General features: G+C 39.5%; 1 protein-coding gene across 20 annotated transcripts in view; it reads right to left on the reverse strand.

Moving 5' to 3' along the window:
• The window catches only part of CEP112 (centrosomal protein 112), a 419,667-nt gene that overhangs the window by 139,129 nt on the left and 255,596 nt on the right, over window positions 1-24,942 (reverse strand). For 17 of the 20 annotated variants that reach the window (XM_060080554.1, XM_060080547.1, XM_060080550.1 and 14 more), the window contains one exon: window positions 16,637-16,870. The exons of 1 other annotated variant lie outside the window; for it this stretch is intronic. In XM_060080554.1, the coding sequence (XP_059936537.1) occupies window positions 16,637-16,870 (234 nt within the window). The remainder of the gene's footprint in view (window positions 1-16,636; window positions 16,871-24,942) is intronic. 2 more of the 20 variants (XM_060080558.1, XM_060080549.1) reach the window with 1 other exon arrangement.

Genomic DNA, 24,942 nt, shown 5'->3' on the forward strand with positions numbered 1-24,942 from the left:
AAAACACTGTACAAAATAACCAGTACTATTCAAAAGTGTCAGGGTCATGAAAAATAAGGAAAAACTGAGGAACTGTCACAGACTGGAGGAGCCTAAAAAGGTATGACAACTAAACACATTGTCAGACCCTTGACTGGGCCCTGTAACAACAACAAAAGAGCATTAGTGGGAACCTGGTGAGATTCAGAGGAGGCCTATGGTTGTTCACCAGTGTAAAGGTCAAGTTTTTTACCAGTGTTAACCGCCTGGTTTCAGTGACCACACTACGGGTAAGGAAGATGCTGCAAGGGGGGAAGCAGGGTGAAGGACGTGTGGGAATTCTCTGCACTATGTTTGCAACTTCTCAGGAAGTGTAAATAAAAAGTTTAAAAAGTTTAACAAAGTCATCTTCTATCTTTTTATAAGTAGAGTTTTCATAATTACCGTTTGACATTCTCCCAACTTGTCCTAAGCCCTTAGCTTGCCATTTTTTTATCCCATTGGACTGCCTCAGAAAATTGTATCTAGTGTCAATTCAAATATTGTATTTCAAAGACCATCTTCTCCATAAAACAACCTCTGATTACCCGGACCTCAGATTTCCTGCATCGTACCCTAACCTAGAATTTTACTATGCATTGTTATATAGTTCTTAAAGTTCTTTTATGCTTGTATTTCTCATTACCACCACTATAAGAAAAGTCTCCAGAGAGCAGGGACAGATTTACATTCTTTTTTCTGATCAGCACTGAGCTAAGTATACGGTAAATGCTTGTTGAATATATGTTGACTCATTCACCCACAAACTAAGGAAACTAAAGATTTGGAAGTTCACATCACCCATTTATTCCCTCTTTGTGTTATTAAACATCAAATATAGGACGAAATGGGCCATTAGTTATGAGCTAAGGATGGCAATTCTAATACTTTCTTGTTCACAGGAAGTCTCTAAAATGTACGATACTTCCTTCAATTTAATAAGTTAATCTGGGTTGAATAAATACCATAATCCATGCTAGAATTGCAATAATTAGTAGAAATATGGACCTAAATTATAAATCTTTAAAATCTTATTTAAAAATCTGTTAAAATTCCTCATCCAATAATAATATGAAACGTGTAATAGTAAAAGCAGCTGTCACAAATAAGATTCAAAGATAGTGATGTTTGAAGAGATGTTTTCCATGACCAGGGCTGCTTCCTTAGAGTATTCCTAGGATGTCTACTGAGCTGCTAAATTCATGCAGTGGGAACAAATGTCTGTTTTCTTTGCCAAGAAAATACCATAGATGAATATTAAAAACAGTTCTGTTAGCCAAAATTCACATCTGCACACACTTAAAAGTGTAGCTTTTCTTTTTTTCCAATAATAATTTGTAATACATTGTGAACATTTTAAAAAATAGCATACAATACTCTACACCTGGCTGGTTAGCTAGTGTTTTAGCCATAAGTGCAATGATACAGCCTATACTATTACTGAAATTGATTAGTGTACTCTGTGGATATATGCACGTGTATGTATGTATCTATCAGTAACTTTTTTGGACATATATCTCAGCGCTCTCTCTCTGCCTCTCTCTCCATATGTATATATTCAGAATATAAAATTCAAAACATACCCTAATGTTGTAATCATTTTAAAAAAAGAAAATATTTTTAAGGGTATTATAATTTTAAGACACCAGAGTCAGATTTTTCTACATAATTTGGGGATTCGAACATTTAAAAAAAAACAACTTCTCAACTATCAAAGTGATATTGTTTTTTTAAAAGGACATTCTTTCACTGAGAGTGACATATTACAAGCAATGGTGGGTTTTTTTTTCCACCATTTTTTTGTGTGTAGGAGGAATATATTTTGGGCCTGATTTCAATATTGTTGTTTCTGCAAAAATTTTATAGTTATTTAAGTAGTAGAGGTTCTCAATCTAATGCAATATTTAGAATATGTACATAAACTATTATCTTAAATCATTTGGATGTTTAAAAAGAATGATTAATATGGAGAGTCAAGATGAAGAATAACTTGTATCTTAAAAAGAGGCACTTAAAATATCTGTGTATTATTGTTATTTAAGAAATCACATGTGTGTCCTAGGACACACTCAAATATACCAGGACCTCCGGGTCTCATAAGCATTTTCTCTGGTGTGACCTCACTTGACTGTTCACACGTTAGGTTTGTTTTGAGAAGTCATTTTCTAAAATTCATCAGCCTATTCATCAGTGATAAAATATGCTAAGGCAAGAAATAAAATATGTTGACATATGTTGCTTCATTACGTTAAAATTAATTCCCCTACAGGGAAAACTATCAAATACCAGATACTTATCTGATTATGTAGAAATTCCAAAGAATCAATAAAAAAAGTGACTGGAACTAATAAGTGAGTTTAGAAAGGTCACAGGATAAAGAATCACTATAACAAACTCGATTGTATTTCTGCATATTAGTAATGAACAATTGGGAATTAAAGTTAAAAACATGAAATGATAGGCATAAATCTAACAAAATAAATGCAATATCTATATGCTAAGAGCTATAAACACTGATGAAAGATATTAAAGAAAACTAAATAAACAAGAAGACAGTCTAAGTTCATGGACTGGAATACTCAATATCATTAAGATTTCAATTTTTTCCAAACTGAGAAATAGTTTTAACACAATTAAAAGAAAAATCACAGCAGGATTTTGTGTAGAATTCATTATGCTGATTCTAAGAGCAAAGAAACTACCACAGGCAAAACAATTTTGAAAAAGAACAAAGTTGGACAACTCATATTACCAGTCTCCAAGACTGACTATAAAAGCTGCAATAATTAAGATGGTGTGGTACTGGAAAAGGAAAGACATATACGTCAATAGAACAAAATTAGGGAGTCCAGTAGTGCTGCACACATGGACAGTATATTGATTTTCAACAAAGCTGCAAAGGCGATTCAATACAGAAAACACAGTCTTTTCAACAAACAGTGCTAATACAATTGAATCTTAATCTACATCTTGCACCAGTCCCCAAAATTGACTCAAAATGGAACATAAATATAAAACTTAAAACTAGAAAACTTGTAAAGGAAAACAGGAGAAAACCATGTCCTTGCACTGGCTGTTCACCCTGCCATAAATTTCTTCCTCCAAATACCTACAAGGCCGACTCAACCCCTTCACTGACCTTATCAGTGAGGCCAACACTGACCACACTATTTAAATGGTCCCAACTCTGGAACTCCAGAGCCTCCCTTAATCTTCTCTATCATTTTATTCAATAGCACTTAGACACTTTTAAAAATTCTATGTATGCTGCTTACATAGCATGTTCTCGGCTTAAGTTCTGTCTCTCCTGCTGGAATGTGAGCTCTGAGAAGGCAGGAATATCTGGCTCTTTGTTCATTGCCGTAGCAAGCGTCTAGGACCACTCTACACAGAACAGGTATCAAATGCTAAAAGCATTACAAACGTGCCATTGCCTGCTAATTTCCCTTAGCGTCAGTTCTTTTTTTTTAAATAACAGTCCCCCCAACTTGTAATGTGCACATGCTAACAAGTCCCTCCTTCTGCAGGCGCAGCCCTAGGACTAAGATTTCTCCAGTGGAACGTGAATGGGGATGACATATGCGATTGCCATGGCACCTCCTGAAAAGTACATTACTTGTCCTCATCTTCCTTCCCCACTTCCTGCTGGTTGAGAAACGGTGACAACTGGAACCATTTAAGGCAGAGGTGGAAGCTCCACATCGGAGATGACAGAACCATTCCACCAGCCAGCCTGGGTTCCTAAATGACCTAGTGGGACTGAACAATTTGTTCCCACCCCTGAACCAGACCGTGATGAGAGAGTGAAATAAACTCCCTATCTCACTTGTCCACGGTTCTGGGGTTCTTTTTTTACAGCAGCTTAGGCTCACTGTGAAGAATATGGAGAAGACTATATATAATTTTTCACTTTTGATTTATCAATATAGTGAATTATCCTAATAGCATTCCTAATATCAAGCCATCTTTGCATTCCTGGAATAAAACCCATGTGATCATGGTATATGATGTTTTAAATGCACTATTAGATTCTATTGCCTAATATTTTATTTCATTTTTTAACAATATTCAGAGTGAGATTAATTTCTGTTTAGAGGGATATCTTTCTGGGGTTTTAGTATCAATATTATGCTAACCAGGAAAGATTACTAAGTCAAAAGAGATAAATATTTTTAAAGTTAATAACTTAGGTTACTGAAGGCTTTCAGAAAGGTTGTACCAATTTATACTCACACTAACAGCATTTTAGAGTACTTATTCACTGCACGCTTGGTATTTGGTATTATTAATTTACAACAAAACTTGGTATTATTAAAATAATGTGTTTATTCAATATATGTGAAGCAGCATCTTGTCTCAATTAGTGTTTCCTTGATTACTTGTGAAGATGCAGAAGTTTATTTAAGCCAACTGCACTTTTCCTAGTTATGTGCGTCATTTTTTTTCTGTATCCTGTAATGTCTTCAATTCAACTCAGTTAGTTGACCACTTATAATCATTATTTAATCATCACAATATTGAATCAGGAAACCCTGCCTCACATAGCATGATTGCTTCCCTTCCATTATGAACAGTGGTTAGAACAAGATGTGACTCTCAGCCCAGAGCTCTTCCACTGCACTATGCTCTGACACTGAACACCCAACACCTAACGCCCATCAGCTCACCATCTGCCCTCCCCTCACAGAGACTCTCTAAGCAAAATAAGGCAAGAGTGTGGACAAGGAGGCTCTGTCTCTTTACTCCAACTTCCTTAAGTCTCCTAATAAACTTTTGAGCTAAGTGCATTGAATGCCACTGAAATGTTAGTCTGGTGTGGAAAAAAACATCCGTAAAGGCTAGTTGGGGTATTAAAATAACTAGAGTCTAGTTATCTAAACCTAAGTTCAGTATTACTGTCAAAAAGGTACTCATTTAAAATATATGTATTCAGCATTATAATGTCTAATAATTAAGTCATAGGATATATAAAAAGAAAAGATGGGGCTTCCCTGGTGGCGCAGTGGTTGAGAGTCTGCCTGCCGATGCAGGGGACACGGGTTCATGCCCCGGTCCGGGAAGATCCCACGTGCCGCGGAGTGGCTGGGCCCGTGAACCATGGCCGCTGAGCCTGCGCGTCCAGAGCCTGTGCTCCGCGGTGGGAGAGGCCACAACAGTGAGAGGTCCACATACCGCAAAAAAAAAAAAAAAAGAAAAAGAAAAAAAGAAAAGATGCCTCCTTTACATAAAAAGTACCTTCATAGTTAGGGTAATCATATAACTTAGCATGCAAGCTGGGACATGTTTAAGAGTGAAAGAGGCTGGGGAAACGTTAAATCATACAGGATACTGGGACAACAGGTATAAACAGGGACTTTCCTGGGCAAATTGGGATGTATAGGCTCACTATTTATGGTAAACTATCAAGATAGTGCCATAAATTATTATTTATGTTGTTATTTGTAATCATGTCATCATTGATGAAGATACTAATGAAACAGATTTTTTCATTTTATTTTCTTCAGTGTTATGAAAAGAAGATGCCCTGTCCAATAAGACTCCTATAAGTTTGGCCATGAAGCTGAAAGAATCAAAAAGGATTGTACAATTATCATTACTAATCTTAAACACACACACGCACACACGCACACACACACAAAGAGAAACTCTGACAACAACAATTATTAGTAAGGAGATTGAATCATTAATCAAAAAACTCCCAACAAACAAAAGTCCAGGACCAGATGGCTTGACTGGTGAATTCTACCAAACATTCAAAGATATTTAATACCTATCCTTCTCAAACTTTTTCAAACAATTTAAGAGGAAGGAATCCTTCCAAACTCATTTTACAAGGCCAGCATTACTCTGATACCAAAACCAGACAAAGACACCATAAAAAAGAAAATTACAGGCCAACATCCCTGATGAACATAGATGCAAAAATCCTCAACAAAATATCATCAAACCAAATTCAGCAATACATTAACAGTATCATACACCATGATCAAGTAGGTTTTATTCCAATGCAAGAATGGTTCATAATTCTAATGGTTCATAAGGTGATGACACACCACCTTAACAAAATGAAAGATAAAAATCATTGATCATCTCAATAGATGCGGAAAAAGCACCTAACAAAATTCAACATCCATTTATAAAAGCTCTCAACAAAGAGGGAATGTACCTCAACATAATAAAGTCTGTGTATGACTATCATATACAACTGTGGAAAGCCAAAAGCTTTTCCTCTAAGATCAGGAACAAGACAAGGATACTCACTCTGGTCACTTTTATTTAACATAGTATTGGAAGTCCTAGCCACAGCAATTAGGCAAGAAAAAGAAATAAAATGCTTCTAAACTGAAAAGGAAGAAAAACTGTCACTGTTTACAGATGACATAATACCATATATAGAAAACCTTAAAGACTCCACCAAAAAATTGTTAGAACTAATAAATGAATTCAGTAAAGCTGCAGGATATAAAATTAATATACAGAAACCTGTTGTGTTTCTATACACTAATAATGAACTATCAGAAAGAGAAATCAAGAAAACAATCCCACTCACAACTGAATCAAAAAGAATAAAAACCTAGGAATAAATTCAGCCAAAGAGGTGAAAGACCTGTACACTGAAAACTATAAAACACTGCTGAAGGAAATTAAAGAAGACACAAATAAATGGAAAGATATTCCGTGCTCATGGATTGGAAGAATTAATACCATTAATATGTCCATACTACCCAAAGCAATCTACAGATTTAATGCAATGATTCTACCAAAATTCCAGTGGCATTTTTCACAGAACTAGAACAAATAATTCTAAAGATTGTGTGGAAACACAAAAGATCCCAAATAGCCAAAGCAATCTTGAGAGAGAAGAACAAAGTTGGAGATATCGTGCTCCTTGGTTTCAAACTATACTACAAAGCTATAGAAATAAAAAGTAGTATGGTATTGGTATAAAAACAGACCTACAGATCAGTGAAACAGAATAGAGAGTCCAGAAATAAAACGACACATGTATGGTCAATTTACGACATAGGAGACAAGAGTATACAATGAGGAAAGGACAGTCTCTTCAATAAGTGGTGCTGGGAAAACTGTACAGCTACATGCACAAGAATGAAACTGGACCACTATCTTACACCACATACAAAAATAAACTCAAAATGGGTTAAGGACTTGAAAGACTTGTAAGACTTGAAACCATAAGAATCCTGGAAGAAAACATCGGCGGTAAGCTTCTGACATCAGTCTTAGCCGTGTTTTTTTGGATCTGACCCCAAAGGCAAGGACAACAACAGCAAAAATAAACAAATGGGACTGCCTCAAACTAAAAAGCTTCTGCACAGCGAAGGAAACCATCAACAAAATGAAACGGCAACCTACTGAATGGAGAAGGTGTTTGCAAATTATGTCTGATAAAGGGTTAATATCCAAAATATATATAAAGAACCCATACAACTCAACAATAAAAATCAAACTAATTAAAAAATGGGCAGAGGATCTAAATAGACATTTTTTCAAAGAAGACATACAAATGGCCAAGAGACACATGAAAGGATGATCAACAACACTAGTAATTAGGGAAATGCAAATCAAAACTATGATGAGCTATCACCTCACACCTGTCATGATAGCTATTACCAAAAAGACGAGAAATAACAAATGCTGGCAAGGATGTGGAGAAAAGGCTACATCTGTACACTGTTGGTGGGAATGTAAATTGGTGCAGCCACTACAGAATATGAGAAATTAAAGATAGAACTACCACATGATCCAGCAATTTCACTTCTGGGTATCTACTTGAAGAAGATGAAAACACTAATTTGCAAAGATACATACTCCTCTATATTCATTGCAGCATTATTTACAATAGCCAAGATATGGAAACAACCTAAGTAGCCATCAATGGATAAAGAAGACGTGGAATACTACTTAACCATAAAAAGAAAGAAATTGTGCCACGTGCCACAACATGGATAGACCTTGAGGGTTTTATGCTAAGTGAAATAAATCAGACACAGAAAGACAAATAGTGCATGATTTCACTTATATATGGAATCTAAAAAGCAAAACAAAACCCAGACCCATGGATACAGAGAATAGTTTGATCGGTTGCCAGAGGGGAGTGGAGGTTGAGGGGCGAGATGAACTGGGTGAAGGGGATTAAGAAGTACAAACTTCCAGTCATAAAATAAGTAATTAAATAAAATTAACAATGGGGATATACTGTATAGTATGGGGAATATAGTCAATAATACTGTGTTAACTTTGTATGATGACAGATGGTAACTAAACGCATTGTGGTGATCATTTCATAACGTAGAGAAATGTTGAATCATTATGTTGTACACATGAAACTGATATAATATTGTACGTCAAGTATACTTCAAATAAATAAATAACACTCCTATAGGTTTGGCCACGAAGCCAAAAGGATCAAAAGAACTGTACAGTGATCAATACTAACCTTAAACACACACACACACACACACACAAAAGGCTTTGGGCACAAATACCTGCTCATTTACTCGCTCCCGACTCTCTTAGTTTGGGTGTCAGTCTCTGAGGACGGCAAGTAAACTGCTCTACTTTCAATAACTTACCGATTACTATCACTTGCTGCACTGACCTAAGAGTTTTTTCCTTTATTCTAGGTAAAAATTTTTCCCTTAAGAACGTCCAAAAAGGATAAAACCAACAACTGGTGAGTGGCAGAACTCCCATTTATACTGGTGCAATTAGAGTATTAGAAAATCAGGCTACAGAATGACAAGGGGGGTTAATCTTGGAAACTTTAAATGTTTACTTTAAAAATAAACAATGATTCATTTATAATTCTAGATTTTATTTTCAAATAATCCCTAACATAAAATACACTGTCTTTTAATTTCCTCCTAGTAAAACTTAGCTCTCTAGCCTAGGAAAGTTAGCCTTTGAAGTGAAGCTACTGCTTTGCTCTCCCAGATCTGCTGGAAAACAGGAGCCCTCTGCTACAGGAAGCAGCAGAGGTAGAGGGGGTGCAAGAGGTTCTCAGGGAAACGGTGGGGAGCTGTGCATCAGGCAGCAGCGCTTCTCCACCTCATCCGCCCGCGACTCTGCAGCCCACGCAGGAGAGGGCGGTAAAACCTTGGCAACGTAACTATTCAAGCACGAATGATGACAGATCCTCTGCTACTTCTGCTGAATAAGCAGACACCCCAGATACGATTCCAGTATTTAGTGGAATCACTGTGAAACAGGTGCCTCGCATCAGAATCAGAAGAAGTGGGAGAAAGCTGGAAATTGATGTTAAACTGAGTCTCAAAGGAACACACAGTTCCTCTTGTTACACAGAGACACATTAACTGATTGAACGAAAATATTGGGTTTGGACTGATTTGTATATATTGTCAAAATGACAAAAAAAGTCTTAGCTTTTGTATAAGACATAGCCCCTTTCACCATTCAAAGAAGGTTTACGATTGAGGTCATTTGAAGATACTTTAAAATTCTAAACCTTAATATAAATGAACACCAATCCATCATATTCAAATTACGAACACACCCAAAGTTTTCCAAGTTTCCATTTGTGCAAGTTTTCTCTTTTCCAGATTAATTTATTGTTACGTTTAGAGGTATCATTAGAGCCCATTATACCAAGCTGTGGGTTAAAAACCCAGAAGAAAACACCGACTTGAAGTTCATCAACATTTGTGGAATACTGTAAAAATCAAATGGGATGTTGTCTGTCAATCAATTTTTATAGATCTGAACTGTTTGAGAATCATATTTAAAAATTTAAGGATACAAACTTCACATTTTTAGCAAAGGAAAAACTCAGGGAAAAGATCAAAGTAAAAAGAACAGAATTGAGATTAGAAATCCATTTTAAGCCAAAATGACGTCTTCATAAGTTAATATTAATCCTTTAATTATAAATTTCAAAGGTTTAAGCAGTTTCTATGACCTTAGCTTTGAATAATTGTACCATATGGAGCTTTTCTTAAATTTGAAAAAGATGCTGAATTGTTGCTCAAAGCCTTTTAATGACTTCAGGCTGGCAGAATTCCAGTATAATCCTTCAGATACCATTAAAATTACAGACCAGGAGCCCAAGCGGGTAAGTACTATGTCAATTTCATAAGAGCATTTTACTTAGTACAGTGTGGAAAATGCTTGATGTGTTCATATATTTTAAAATATCAAATCGTGAAGCTTAAAACAACTACTTATACTGGAGACTTCACAGAGGAATTGATAGATTACACTAAATACAAATAAGAATTTTGTGTATCATAAAATTAAATGACAAAATTAAAAGGCAAAAACCGAAAGTACCTGCCACAAAGAGCTTCATCATCCTAAACATAAACAAGTTTATACAAGGTGATGAGGTTAACACTAGGACATTAACAGAAGAGAAACTGACAAAGGAGGTGAACAAGCACTTCTCAGAAAATGAAACACGAATAACAAATCTATTATATATGTTCAGTCTCACTCTTAAAAATGCAAATTAGAAACAACTAATGTTTTTCACCACCCCCCTCCCCAAATCAAAGAAGAGGTTTAACACTAAGGACTGTCTAGATAAAACAGATATTCTGTTGGGGAAAATACAAATTAGTACAACCGTTTTGCAAAGCAATTTGACCCTGTAATTCTACTGGGATCTTAAACTAAGGGGGAAAAAAATGGAAATGTTGACAAAATTTGATGTATGAAGACATTAATTTTTGCATCAATTTACATAAAAATGCTTAAAGCTAAATGTTTAAAAATAAAGGAATTTCACACTAAGTCATGCTACATCCATAAAACACAGTATTATGAAAAAATGAAAACTACATTTTCAAAGAATTCCAAATGACATTGGAATATTATTAGCATAGCTCTTAAAAAAGCAAAAGGCATAGCTGTTTATTTAGTATGATCTCAGTCAGCTAAGTTAATATAGCTATTTTATATACATATTAAATTACTACTATTGGTTATCTCTGGGTGGTGATAGTAACAAGGAATTTCACACCTCTCTATTTCCCATATTTTCTAAAATATCTTCTATTTCAAGAAAGGCTATTTTTAAAATAGCTGAATAGATTTCTGAAAGAATGGTAAATTTTAAATACCAAAGTCTTTTTTGTTTGTTTTTTTTTGGGTGTTTTTGCGGTACGCGGGCCTCTCACTGTTGTGGCCTCTCCCGTTGTGGAGCACAGGCTCCGGATGCGTAGGCTCAGTGGCCATGGCTCACAGGCCTAGCCGCTCTGCAGCATGTGGGATGTGGGATCTTCCCGGACCGGGGCACGAACCCGTGTCCCCTGCATTGGCAGGCGGACTCTCAACCACTGCACCACCAGGGAAGCCCCAAAATACCAAAGTTTTAATCAAACATCTGAGAGTTACCCATGACCATCATTTAGTAATAATGTTCTTTAATTTTTCAAAGGTTCAGATTTTATGGACTTTGTTTCAATTTGGTTTGAAAAGATTTTAAAAGGCTGGAAAGGCAGCTTTCACTTTGCAAACGTCAATCATTTATTCTCTTGGATTCTCTGTTTCAAGTATTTTGACCTTGTGGAGGTATTTCATGTTTCTCTTAACTCAGAGTCATTGAAGATATCACTGGGGTCTAAATCGCTGCTGACAGAAACTCAGTGAGGATCTGGACTTAGGAATTCTTTTATAACCTTAACATTGTAAGTGCTACTGAAACAACCCAGACCCACAGGGAAGGTTACATGTAGATTATTTATTATTCTGGGGTTACTCTCTCCTCTTTGAACCTCAACTTTATACTTAATGAGAGAAAATCAATTTCTAAGTCCCTCAATTCTCACTGGATTTTGAAACACTAGCAAATATTTTAACTTTCAGATTTATTTAGAAATGATAAAACATTAAACCTTTTATAAGACATAGTGAGAAGAATTCAAGTAACATGCACGATGACACAACAGGCTAGCAAGAGGATTATCTATCAATTCATTAGAGCTAATTCGAATTTTTATAGTGAGAACTCAAATATCTATTAATTTTTAAAACTATCTTTAAAAAATGTTATGCTTTGCATTTAACTTACTAATATGAAGGGAATTACAACAATAAAAAATGAATATTTGAATATAAAGGTGTATCTTGCCCTACCCAAAGTACATATAATGGGTTGAAACCAAATTTGGATGAATCAATGGCAATTTTTAATTTATTCATATTACCATTCACAGTAGCAGAAACTGTAGAACTGAATTTCTAAGTTCATCGTCATTCTTTTATTCACTTAGCATTTATGAATGCCTACTTTGTACGAGGCACCATGCATGATCCTGAAGCTTTGGAAACGAATATTTCACAAGGACTGTTTCAGGGAACTCACAGTTCTGTTCTTCACTGCGTGGGGAACTCCTTCAACTAGTTAAGGAAAAGTATGCATCAATGGGAAATGCAAATTACTCTTCGCATCAAGAGCAGGGCACTTGTATTTTATCATACGGACTCTGGAACTCATGGCACTAACATGGCAACTTAACGCTCTCCTCCTGTCCCCCAGACCCTCCTGATGCCACCAAGTGCCTGCATTCTAATTCTTTATCCACGTCAGCTAAAATCACTCCACTTAAACCCCGCTTCTATCTTCCTGTATCACTTGTGTTCTCAGTTCAGTTCAGGGCATTCCATTCTTCCAGACTCACCCTGCCATGCTCTGTTCTCTCCCTGCAGAGCCCCAATCCTACCCGCGCACATTCCCTCCATCCCCTTCCTTCAGCTGCATCCCAGCTGTCTGCTCAGCCTGCAGCCTGGGGGTCCCATTCGTCTTGAAATTCCTCACTCTGCACAGACTGCGGTGATGCTTTACTAAGGATGCAGATGACATCAGACAGAAGCTCTTCTCAGGTCTCGTCACAGACTCCTTTGTATCCTTCCCAATTCTCTCCTTCCTTCTTACCCCTAGAAAGTCACGGTTCCTGCCATCCCCTCCTTAACATACACAGGTGAGCACCCACCATGGGCCAAGTTTTCTAGACACTGGCAGTACAGAAGTGAACGAGATAGACAAGGTCCTGCTAATGAGGTTATGGTCTAATGGGGGGTGGGCGTTGCAAATAAACGAGTAAAAAAATGAAGATGTATTCAGAGAGTGAGACGAGCTGTGAAGACCTCGGGAGGTGCTGAGGAGGGAGGGGGACAGGACGTCAGCTAGAGGTGGGGCTGCAAGGAGAGCGGGGGACGAGCGGGAGGACAACTATAGGAGAACGTGCGCGAGAGCATCCAGGCAGGGAGAGCGAGGCGGGTCCCAGGAGCACAGCCCTGCCTGCCGCGCTCACGCCCTCGCCGCTCGGGTCACTAGCAGCGGTGGTGCACGGGTCTCTCGTCCCCCTCTCCCTCTTCCAGGCATTTCCAGGTGTTTCCATCTAAGCGCCCTCCATAACTCCCGCTGCTCTCCGGGCGACACCTCCCTGGAGCGTCAGGCTCCCCCGCATCTCCAGCCCCTCGCTCCTCCCTCGCTGACCCCTGCAGCCCTGCTCCGTCCACACCGCCACCTGCAGCGCTCCGTCCAAGGTCATCAACGATTCTCGGTTTCAAATCCTGGGGCCCTTCTTTCACCTTCATCCTTCTGGGTTTTCTGTCACATTCTTGGCAAGCCTCCTTTCCAAATACTCTCTTCCTTCCTTCGCACGAAAATGCCTTCTTCTCGCATCCCTCTCACCTTAATGACCCTTCTTGGACTGTCTCTCCGACTTCACCGAGGAAGCCCTCCCCAGCTGCTGGTTTTCGGTCTGTACTCTCCCTGTGCAGGCCCCATTCTGGAGCTACTCCTCCGGTCCTGCTCTTCCTGGGATTAGCTACAAACGTCCCTTTGACCGCAAGGGAACATCACAGCGGGGTCCAAATGCAACTGACGTTCATAACCGACTTCATCCTCTTCCCCGGACCAGAAACTGTGACATTCCCCATTCATCCAGGGCGGGGTTTATACCTCACAAGTCTAATCAGCCCCTGGCTGGGCTGACCCTCAAACACGCCTCCTCTGGCCCGTGCTCACCACTAGGCCCCCACCACATTCCCGGACCTCTGAGGTGCCCTCGGGGACCTGTCACCTGGATTAATCCAGTCCTGCCAACTACCTCTGCTCCATGGCACCTTGGAAAGATTCTCCTAATCACCGCTTGAATCTTGACACTTCATGGCTGAAAAACCTTAAGTACCTCCTCACTGATACCTCATGAAGCCTAATACCCACCACAGCTTTGGAGGCCGTCGGCGACCCCTGCCATCTTCAGGCTCGTCACTAACCACTCTCCCTTGTTAACCGCTACACCACGTACACGGGGTTGTTGGCTCTTGCTGTTGTTATTCCTGTGGCTTAGAACCTATTAGCAAAATCGTACACATCACCTGTGTCCAGTTCAAGTGACATCCATCTCTTCCAGGTAATTTCCCCTGATTTCCTTAACAGAAAATCATTTCCCCCCAGTTCACACTCTACCTTGTGTTACAGTTATCTGTGTACATGTGTGTGTCCTGCAGCCATTACTGTTTTATAATCCCCTTAAGGACAGTGCCTTTCTTTCCCTTTTTCTGTGTAGCCCCGAAGTGCCTGGGATAATGCCTTTGAGATATAGAAAATATTCAAGAAATGCTTGCCAAAGAAATTACCTATGGCTTCTAATACTAATTTCTTTTATTATCTGTAACCTGTCAATTTGTTAGTAACACATATAAACCTATACTTGAAAAATTCATCTCCTATTAAAAAGAAACCTTTAAAATGTGAACACGTGGTTCAAGAAAATGAAGGCCTAAACTGTATGTTTTATAAGTCTGGCTTTACTATGTGCAGTGTTTTATAAAAATCGAGGTGCATTGGTATCCATGCCATTTAAGCACATTTACTTGGAGATACTTTGAACTTTTGGCGGCAGTGAGCAGAGCTGAGGTGCGGTGTGTGTCAGTTCCCAGCAGCTCCCCATCGGTCTCTCCTGTGCGCTGGTCAGGGGGCTAAAACTACTCGGTATCAGGACATTCCCCAGTTCCTGACACCTTGTATACTTTAGCATCAAACAGCATGATTCCGCACTGCTCTGATGGAATGACCGCTAGCATCCTCACTGGGGGTACAAAGGCCCCTCAGCCAGGTCGTGTCCCTGTGGCCTGCGCAGCTCTTGCCGTCTCTCTCAGCAAAGGGCACGTAACTCTGCTTGCTTCGTGGCTCCAGCAAGTCGCCTTGGAATCACGCTGGGCAACTCACTCACACGTTCTCTCTCCCTCCGCCTCTCCCCCGACCCCCCACTCCCACGTCTGAACCCAAAGCAGATCCCATCAGCTCTGCCTGCAGACCATCAGACCGTAACCCAGCCGGACCCGTGTACCACCTTCAGTGCTACTGGCCAAGCCCAGCATCTCTCAACTCTGGTCTAAATCACTGCAATAGCTTTTGAACTAGTCTCCCCACTTCCACCTTCACCCTCGGCAGGCGGGCGTGGTCCGAGAGCCTGTGCAAATGCGTCGGGTCACATCAGCCCTCTGCTCCAAACCCGCCAGGCTTCCTCCACTTATGGGGGTCAAAGCCAAGCCCTTGCAGTGCCCCCCACAGCCCTACGGGGCCCGGTCGGTCCCCAGAGGCCTCGTCCCTGACCTCAGCCCCTCGTCCTCCCCTCCTCCATCATCTTTCCCAGCGACACCGGCCTCCTTGCGGTCCCTCCAGGAAGCCAGGCGCACTCCTGCCTCTTCACTCCTGCCTCTTCAGAGCCCTCTTCCGGTTTATCTCTGGGTTCAGAGCCAGGCTGCCACCAGCCCAGGCTGCTGAAATCTGACCCTCAGGTAAATGACGGTACTGATGCAAAGTAAGCACCTTAGGGCCACGATCCAGGTAAAATCAGTGGAGCAGCACCTAGAATGGCATGGTATGCTCTATGAAGGCTTCACATTTAAGGATCAAGAAGAGGTAGGAAAAAAGTAAAATGAGAAGATTCTTAAATTACCCTTTCCAAGTGTCTTGATCCCAGGATAGAGGTTGGTCTTAAAGAACTCAAGGGGCAGTTGACATTTGTGATGATGAATAGCCATTCACTTTTACTACCTGATTAAAATATTTACACTTTTCCAGAACACCAAAAGAACAAATATTTGAGGCTGTCTCTGGAATATAAGTCAACTCAAAATGTGTAAACATTATATTGACATATATTTCAAAAATGTGTAATTCTAAAGAAAGTTCTTTATTTGAAATATCAATCCGGGAAAATATGTCATCATCTATGGGACACATAAAAAACTGTAAAATCTAGAAATGACCATTAGACAACATAAGAAAGATCTGAAACCTAGTCTCACCTTAGGAAAACTCAAGGTTATAGCCCAAATACTCCTAATCAGTATATTTGATAATATTATAACACTTTTCTCACAGTGTATATTTAATAACTATGGAAGGGATATTCCATACAATCCCTTCCACAAAACTCAAGGGAAAAGTCAGGAAACTCCCTGAGACATACAGCAAGACACTTAGATTGCTCATTTGAATGGTTTATCAACTGGAGAGTAATTCTAAGTCCACCACCTCTTCGAGATTAAATACAATGGTGGCATCAGTGGATTTCAAACACGGGTCTCGACTGTCTATAAAGCATCCAGGTGGGCATCTTACCTTTCCCAGCGTCATCTCTGTCTCAGCGGCATGAGTCTTTTTCAGCTCTATTTTCATCTTTTCTGACTCAACCTTCAGTTTGTTGACAGCAGCCTCATGGTCCCGAGCAGTCCTTTGCTTCTCCTCTTCACGAAGAACACTGAGCTCCACCAGCTGCTGCTTCCGCTGGGAGTTCACGCTGATCAGCTCTTCTCTCAACTTGTGGACTTGTGCCTCCATGTCAGCAATAATCTTCTTTTAAAAATGGGAAAATGGTCAGAGGATATGACTAGGAGAGCCGTAAAAGAACTGCAAAAGGCTACCAAACAAAGAAAGTTCACTGCTTCCTTCCTCCTGCTTCCCTCCTTCTCTAATCCCATGCCACCCCTTCTAGCTCAGACAGAGAGCCTACCTAAAATCGTTTACCATATACATCACATTTAGTTTTATTTGTTTCAAATACCTATGTAAATGGAATATTACATGTACTCTTCTGCAACTTGCTTCTTCAAATAGGCAACATGATGTTTCTAAGATTCGTCTAGTACTTGCTACTGTATTTTTTGTTTTTATTTCATTGATTTCTGCTCTTATGTTTGTTATGTCCCTCATTCTACATTCTTGGGTTTTTTATTCTTCTAACTTCTTATCTTGGATATTTAACTCATTTATTTTTATCCTTTCTTCTTTCCTGATTTATAAACGTAAGACTATAAATACTGCTCTACTATTGCTTAAGTTTAATCTCTTAGGTTTAGATACATGACATTTTCATTACCATTTAATTCAAAACATTTTGAACTTCCATTTTTATTTTTTTCTTTGACTTATGATCTACTTAGAAGTATGTTTCTTAATTCCCAAACCTATGGGGTATACTAGTTTCCTAGAGCTGTCCCAACAAAGTATGAAAAGCTGGGTGGCTTAAGACAATGTTTATTCTCTCAGAGTTCTAGAGGCTACAAGTCTGAAAGCAAGGTGCTGGCAGGGCTGGCTCCTTCTGGAGGCTCTGAGGCAAAGTCTCCCCCAGCTTTCGGTGGCTGCTTGCCACCTTGCCTTCTCGATGCATCACTCCAGCCTCTGCCCCCATCTCCTCGTGGCTGTGCTTGTGTGTCTGTATCTCTGTGTCCAAATTTCCCTCTTCTTATAAGGACAATGGTCACCTTGGACTTAGGGCTCCTCCTAATCGAGCATGACCTCATTTAACTTGATTACATCTGCAAAGACCCTATTTCCAAATAGGGTCACACTCCCAGCTTCTGGGTGGATATGAAATTTTAGGGGGACAACAACCAATTTAGGATGTGAAGTTTAATGACTGTCTTTTTGTTATTCACTTCTAAGTGCATTGTGGCCAGAGAATGTACTCTATACTACGTTACTTCTTTGAAAATTTTTGAGATTGTTTGATGGCCAGTTGTACAATTTTTTTTTTTTTTTTTTTTTTTTGTGGTATGCAGGGCTCTCACTGTTGTGGCCTCTCCCGTTGCAGAGCACAGGCTCCGGACGCGCAGGTCCAGCGGCCATGGCTCACGGGCCCAGCCGCTCCGCGGCATGTGGGATCTTCCCGGACCGGGGCACGAACCTGTGTCCCCTGCATCGGCAGGTGGACTCTCAACCACTGTGCCGCCACCAGGGAAGCCCGTGTGGTATATTTTTATCCACACTTTTAAACCTTTTTGTACCCTCAAGTTTTAGCTATATATCTTATAAATAGCGTATATTTTGGAAACTTCTTTTAAAAATCTCATCAAAGTTTGTCTTTTAAAGGGGCATTTACACAGAAATCTCTTGCATTCCTATACACTAATGATGAAAAATCTGAAAGAGAAATTAAGGAAACACTCCCATTTGCCATTGTAACAAAAAGAATAAAATACCTAGGAATAAACCTACGTAAGGAGACAACTACAGAAAACTGTAGTTTTCTGTATGCAGAAAACTACAAGACACTGATGAAAGAAATTAAACATGATACAAATAGATGAAGAGATATACCATGTTCTTGGATTGGAAGAATCAACACTGTGAAAATGACTAACTATCCAAAGCAATCTACAGATTCAGTGCAGCCCCTATCAAACTATCAATGGCATTTTTCACAGAATTAGAACAAAAAATTTCACAATTCGTATGGAAACACAAAAGACCCCAAATACCCAAAGCAATCTTGAGAAAGAAAAACAGAGCTGGAGGAATCAGACTCCCTGACTTCAGACTATACTACAAAGCTACAGTAATCAAGACAGTATGGTACTGGCACAAAAACAGAAATACAGATCAATGCAACAGGATAGAAAGCCCAGAGATAAGTCCACGCACATATGGTCACCTTATCTTTGATAAAGGAGGCAAGAATATACAATAGAGAAAAGACTTCAATAAGTGGTGCTGGGAGAACTGGACAGCTACATGTAAAAGAATGAAATTAGAACACTCCTTACCAACATACAGGAAAATAAACTCCAAATGGATTAAAGACCTAAATGTAAGGCAAGACACTATAAAACTCTTAGAGGCAGAACACTCTATGACATAAATCACAGCAAGATCCTTTTTGACGCACCTCCTGAAGAAACAGAAATAAAAACAAAAATAAACAAATGGGACTTAATGCAACTTAAAAGGTTTTGCACAGCAAAGGAAACCATAAGCAAGACGAAAAGACAACTCTCAAAATGGGAGAAAATATTTGCAAACAAAGCAACTGACAAAGGATTAACCTCCAAAATTTACAAGCAGCTCATGCAGCTCAATAACAAAAAAACAAACAACCCAATCCAAAAATGGGTAGAAGACCTAAATAGGCATTTCTCCAAAGAAGATACACAGACTGCCAACAAACACATGAAAGGACGCTCAACATCACTAATCATTAGAGAAATGCAAATCAAAATTACAATGAGGTATCACCTCACACCGGTCAGAATGGCCATCATCAAAAAAATCTGCAAACAATAAATGCTGGAGAGGGTGTGGAGAAAAGGGAACCCTCTTGCACTGTGATACAGCCACTATGGAGAACAGTATGGAGGCTCCTTAAAAAACTAAAAGTAGAACTACCATCGGACCCAGCAATCCCACTACTGGGCATATACCCTGAGAAAACCATAATTCAAAAAGAGTCATGTACCACAATGTTCATTGCAGCTCTATTTACAATAGCCAGGACATGGAAGCAACCTAGGTGTCCAACAACAGATGAATGGATAAAGATGTGGCACATATATACAATGGAATATTACTCAGCCATAAAAAGAAACGAAATTGAGTTATCTGTAGTGAGGTGGATGGACCTAGGGTCTGTCATAGAGAGTGAAGTAAGTCAGAAAGAGAAAAATAAATACCATATTCTAACACATATATATGGAAGCTAAAAAAAAAAAAAAAAAAAAAAAAAAAAAAAAAAACGGTTCTGAAGAGCCCAGGGGCAGGACAGGAATAAAGACACAGATGTAGAGAATGGATTTGAGGACACAGTGAGGGTAAGGTAAGCTGGGACCAAGTGAGAGAGTAGCATTGACATATATACACTACCAAATGTAAACTAGATAGCTAGTGGGAAGCAGCCGCATAGCACAGGGAGATCAGCTTTGTGTCCACCTAGAGGGGTGGGATAGGGAGGGTGGGAGGGAGACACAAGAGGGAGGAGATATGGGGATATATGTATACACATAGCTGATTCACTTTGTTATACAGCAGAAGCTAACACACCATTGTAAAGCAATTATACTCCAATTAAGATGTTAAAAAATTAAATAAATAAATGGGGCATTTAGTCCAATTTAGTCCATTAGTCTGTACATGCTAACATATTTGCCTTTATTTTTTCTCTTATTTTGTGCTGTTTGCCCTATGCTTTTTATGTTTTGTTTTTCTCCCCCCTTTTCCTTCTTTTATTCTAAATGAATAAATGTTTTCCTCCTTCAACTTTCTTCTCCTCTCTGGTTTGGAAGTGATACACTATATTTTCTTTAGTGCTCACAGTAAGAGGCCTCAACACCCATGTTTCACTTATCAAATTTTAAAGTTAATTATTTTTTATATGCTCTTAAACAACGAAAGAAACTTAGGACATTTTAAGTCCTGTGGCAGTCTCCCATATTTATATGCTAGAGTTGTTATTTTCAGTTTATTTCGTTTTTATCAACTCACTATTGCTAATTATTCAGTAGCTGCTTAGATATATCCATATATTTCCCCCTGTCTTGTCTCCTCATTCCTTCTTGCAACTCTGACCTTCCATATAAGCATTTTCCTTTAGCCCCAAGCACACCCTTTAAGTTCTTTAAAGAAGTTTAGTGGCAAGCACTCTCGGTTTTCACTAATCTGAAAATATTTTTAGGGGTGTTGTTGAAAAGTCAGCTGCTATTCATTGGAAGATAATTTTTTTTTTGTCTCTCTGGCTGCTTTTAAGATCTTCTCTTTGTGTTTTATATTCTTCAATTTTTTAATTTCTCTAAGTGTAGATATGTTTTTATTTATTCTGATTGGGACATGCTCCTCCTCTGGATCTGTTTTTTTATAACTACTGCGAAACTCTCAGGCTTAACCTATTAATTTAATGTCTCTGTTCCATTCTATCTCCACTCTTTATGAACTCACATGATATACATAGATCTTCCCATTCTTTCATTTCATCTAATCTCTCTTTCATATTTTTCATCTTTCCCTCTCACCTACATTCTAGACATTTTCTGTGTGTAATCTGCTCTCAAATCCATTCAGATTCTCAATTTCAGTTGTTTCGTTTTTATTTTTAGGAGTTTATTCTTTTCCAAATATGCATGGTAATTTTTAAACACCCTTGCCATTTTAGTATTTTCAATTCCTTTAAAACCTTTAACTTTACATCATATACTAACTATGACTATTTTCTATTCTGTGGCTGATAATTCCAGCATCTCAAGCCTTTGCAGGTCTCATTCTGCTGTTCAAAAACTTTTAAGACCCTGGTTCATGGTACTTTGTTTTTTCTCCTACTGTTTTGCATTGTTGTTCTTTTTAAGTGCAAGTTCGTATCTGTTGGAATTGAAAGTGGTTCTCTGGCAATCATGTGACTCTGACAGGGCCCTGGAGATGTCAGCATGTCTGGACGACTTTAGAGTGAGTTCTCAGACTCGTTTTCCAGGACACGGTGACAGTGCGAGTTCAGGCATCAGACATCCACGAGCACTGGCTTACGGTTATGAATTTTCAGGGGCACCCCACTCAACGTTAAGGTTGTTTCTAGTTCACTTGCACATGGTGGGTGTGGCCCTTGGTGTCCCAGCTTTATGCACAGTAGTAGCCTAGATCCTCTACCTTAAGCAAACCCTGGACTTTGTTTTTCCCCTGTGCCCAATAAGAGGCCCCAAACTGAAGTTCAAGTTCACTCAGTTTTAGAAAAGGTCCTCAAGGTGAGAGCTGCCTCGGTGCTCTGCTTACACCTCTGGGTTTCTGTTTTCATTTCGATGTTGATATCTGAGTATCCTACCTAACTTAACAGCTTGTGAATACACTCAAAAAAATGTTCTTAAAAAAAAATTGTATCTAGCCTTTTTAGTTGTTTTCAGAGGGAAAGTAGATCAGGGAACCTAGCATGCCATGCTACCAGATGAATAGTTAGTTCAGGCTAAGGGGACTTCCTGCTGTTGTTATTATTATTATTATTGTCTATGCATTAGCTAAGAATGCAGCATTTTCTGAAACACAGTGATAACTGTTTTAGGTACTATGTACTTCAACAAGCACTGTATAAACCAACAATTCCTTGACCGGAAACTAGAGGACCCAAAAGTGACAGTAAGGACAAAAGTTACATTGGGATGATGGGAACAGGATACAAAGGCAAATACTGAGAAGTTGCTTTAAAAATCAAAATACCTACAATATGAGATTACCCCATTTTCCATAAAAATCCTGTACTCACTTATTCTGAATGCTAACAATTTTCTAACAATTTTACAATTTATATGAGCTAAATAATAATTGCTAGCACTTTGAGTATTGACTTTTCACCTGGCATCTGATGCAGATTATTTCATTTAAGATGATAGATGCTAAATAAGCCAATATGATAGATACTGTTAAAATCCAAAGTCTTCCTTTACCTTGGATTGGGGTTAGTTCATACTGTTTCAGCTACTGGCCCTGCCCCCTCTCGACACTAGATCAGAAGAGACAGGAATGACAGATGGCTGGTCAAACGCATTTATGTTGGAGAAGAAGAAATGGCTGAATGATAACAAATCTGAGACTGGGAGCTGGAGGTGACAGAGTGCTCCATTTTTATCCTAAAAAAGCTGATTTGAAATAGATGATCCCTGGGAAAAGTGTAAGAGGACTTTATATAAAAAGCTTTTTAAGTGCATTTGCTCCCCTGTTTCATGGATGTATTGATACCTGGATATTGGTACACAGCTCTAAACCAATTATCCTGAAAACAAGTCTCTTGCTTTCTACTCCTTGTTTTAAGACTCCTCCCCTTTGAACACAATATTTGGGCGTAATAAGAGAAGAGACGGTCAATTTAATCACGTTCTGAAACAGAAGAGAAATCTTCTAAGAGCAGATAGGCTTAGGTAGTGACAACAGTTATGTTCTTAGGGGACAAAATAATCTTTTAAAAAACACTCAGTGATATCGATACGGCAGAACAGGATGGGCTGCTGACTCTGTTTCCCAGAATCAACCATGGAGAAACCACAGGAGGCATGAATCTGAGGTATTAATAATGACAACCACCACAGCAATAAAAAACAACAGAAAAACAAACTCCAAGGAGCTCCTGGGGAGGACAAAGGCTGTCCTGAACTGCAGACCATGCGTCTGTGGAGGGGAAGGGGTTGCAGTCCGGGAAGAAAACCCGGAATCCCTAAGCTGAAAGAAGCGGGATGGGAAGAAAGCTTTGCCCTCTGCTCCCGCCTCTCCCTGCTTAGCCCTGGGGCAATCTCATCTGTCCCACTGCCATGTTGGAAACAAGAACCCAACATGGTGTTGCTCTGAGTCCGGTCAAGGCAAGCAGATGCCTTGCTGGGACGAGGAGCTGGAGAAAGCAGGTGCACACTTATGGAGCTTCTTGGGCACTCACGCTCTGCACTGTCCCCTCCAGCTTCCAGAACTAATGACATTCAACCTTAGAAAACTGTGTCCTCCTACTGCCATTTTGTCCAGGAGGTTAAGGTGAGCTCCTGGGCAGCAGACTTTCCCGGTGGAGGAGTTGTGAGTGGGGAGGTGCAACAATGAGCTGCTCTGCATGAGGGTCCTTAACCTCTTTCTCCTCCTTCTAGGAGCTCATCCAGCAGGTCAGGAGCTGAAGCCTGGCCTTTTGCTCTTTCAGTAGAAGTGACCACCTAGATTATCTGATAGTCCCTGGGGAATATAAGCTCGCCGGCCAAATTCATGATCCCTGAGGAGCAAAACTACTATCAAGAAGCAACAGCAACGAATGGCATATGTTATCTGAAGCAGTATAACTGGAACAGGTGGATAAATATTTTTTAAAAGCATAATAAATATATATGTATATGTGAGTATATATGCATAAAAATATACTGAAAAGGGTAAGCAAAGAAATTAGAGACACGAAGCAGAAATAAGAAGTCAGAAAAGAATGAAGAAGTGGAAATGATGTGAGAAAGAAAGGTCAGCTCCAGCCAGAGAAGAGAACTGTATACTGTACATATGATCAGATGGAAGAACTCTCCCAGAGGCACCAGGAAAAGGCCATGAGACAGGAACTATGAGAGAGAAGTTGAGACCTGTGGAGGACAGAGGAAGGGACGACATTGGGATAATGGAGTACTACGCTCTGAATGCCAGTGTCCCCGCAGAATTCACAGGCTGAGAATCTAATGCCCAGGCTGATGGTTCTAGGAGGTGAGGCCCCTAGGAGGTGATTAATGCCCTTGTGAAACGGGACTAGGGCCTTTATAAAAGAGACCCCCGAGCGCTCCCTTGCCCTCCACCGTGAGCACACAGTGAGAAGGCACTGCTGCAAACCAGGAGGATGTCCCTCAGAACGCGACCACGCTGCTGCTTTGACCTTGACTTCCAGCATCCAGAGCTGTGACAAATTTCTGTTTTGTATAAGCCACCCAATCTGCGGTATTTTGTTGTAGCATCCCAGACAAACTACGTCATAGGGTCTGAGAAAAAGAGACACGGAAAGACTTTATCCAAGTTCAATCTGATTTGAAAGCCTTTGCTTTCTATCACATACTACACTGTGTCAAAACAGTAAGAATTTCCCATGAAGAAGGATATTCATAAGCAGTATAGTATGTATTTTATTCATTTATTCTTACTGTGCACTTCTAATCCTTAACCTTCACTATGATTAGTAC

This window comes from Mesoplodon densirostris, chromosome 18 (genome assembly GCF_025265405.1).
Source record: "Mesoplodon densirostris isolate mMesDen1 chromosome 18, mMesDen1 primary haplotype, whole genome shotgun sequence".
Classification (NCBI taxonomy): Eukaryota; Metazoa; Chordata; class Mammalia; order Artiodactyla; family Ziphiidae; genus Mesoplodon; species Mesoplodon densirostris.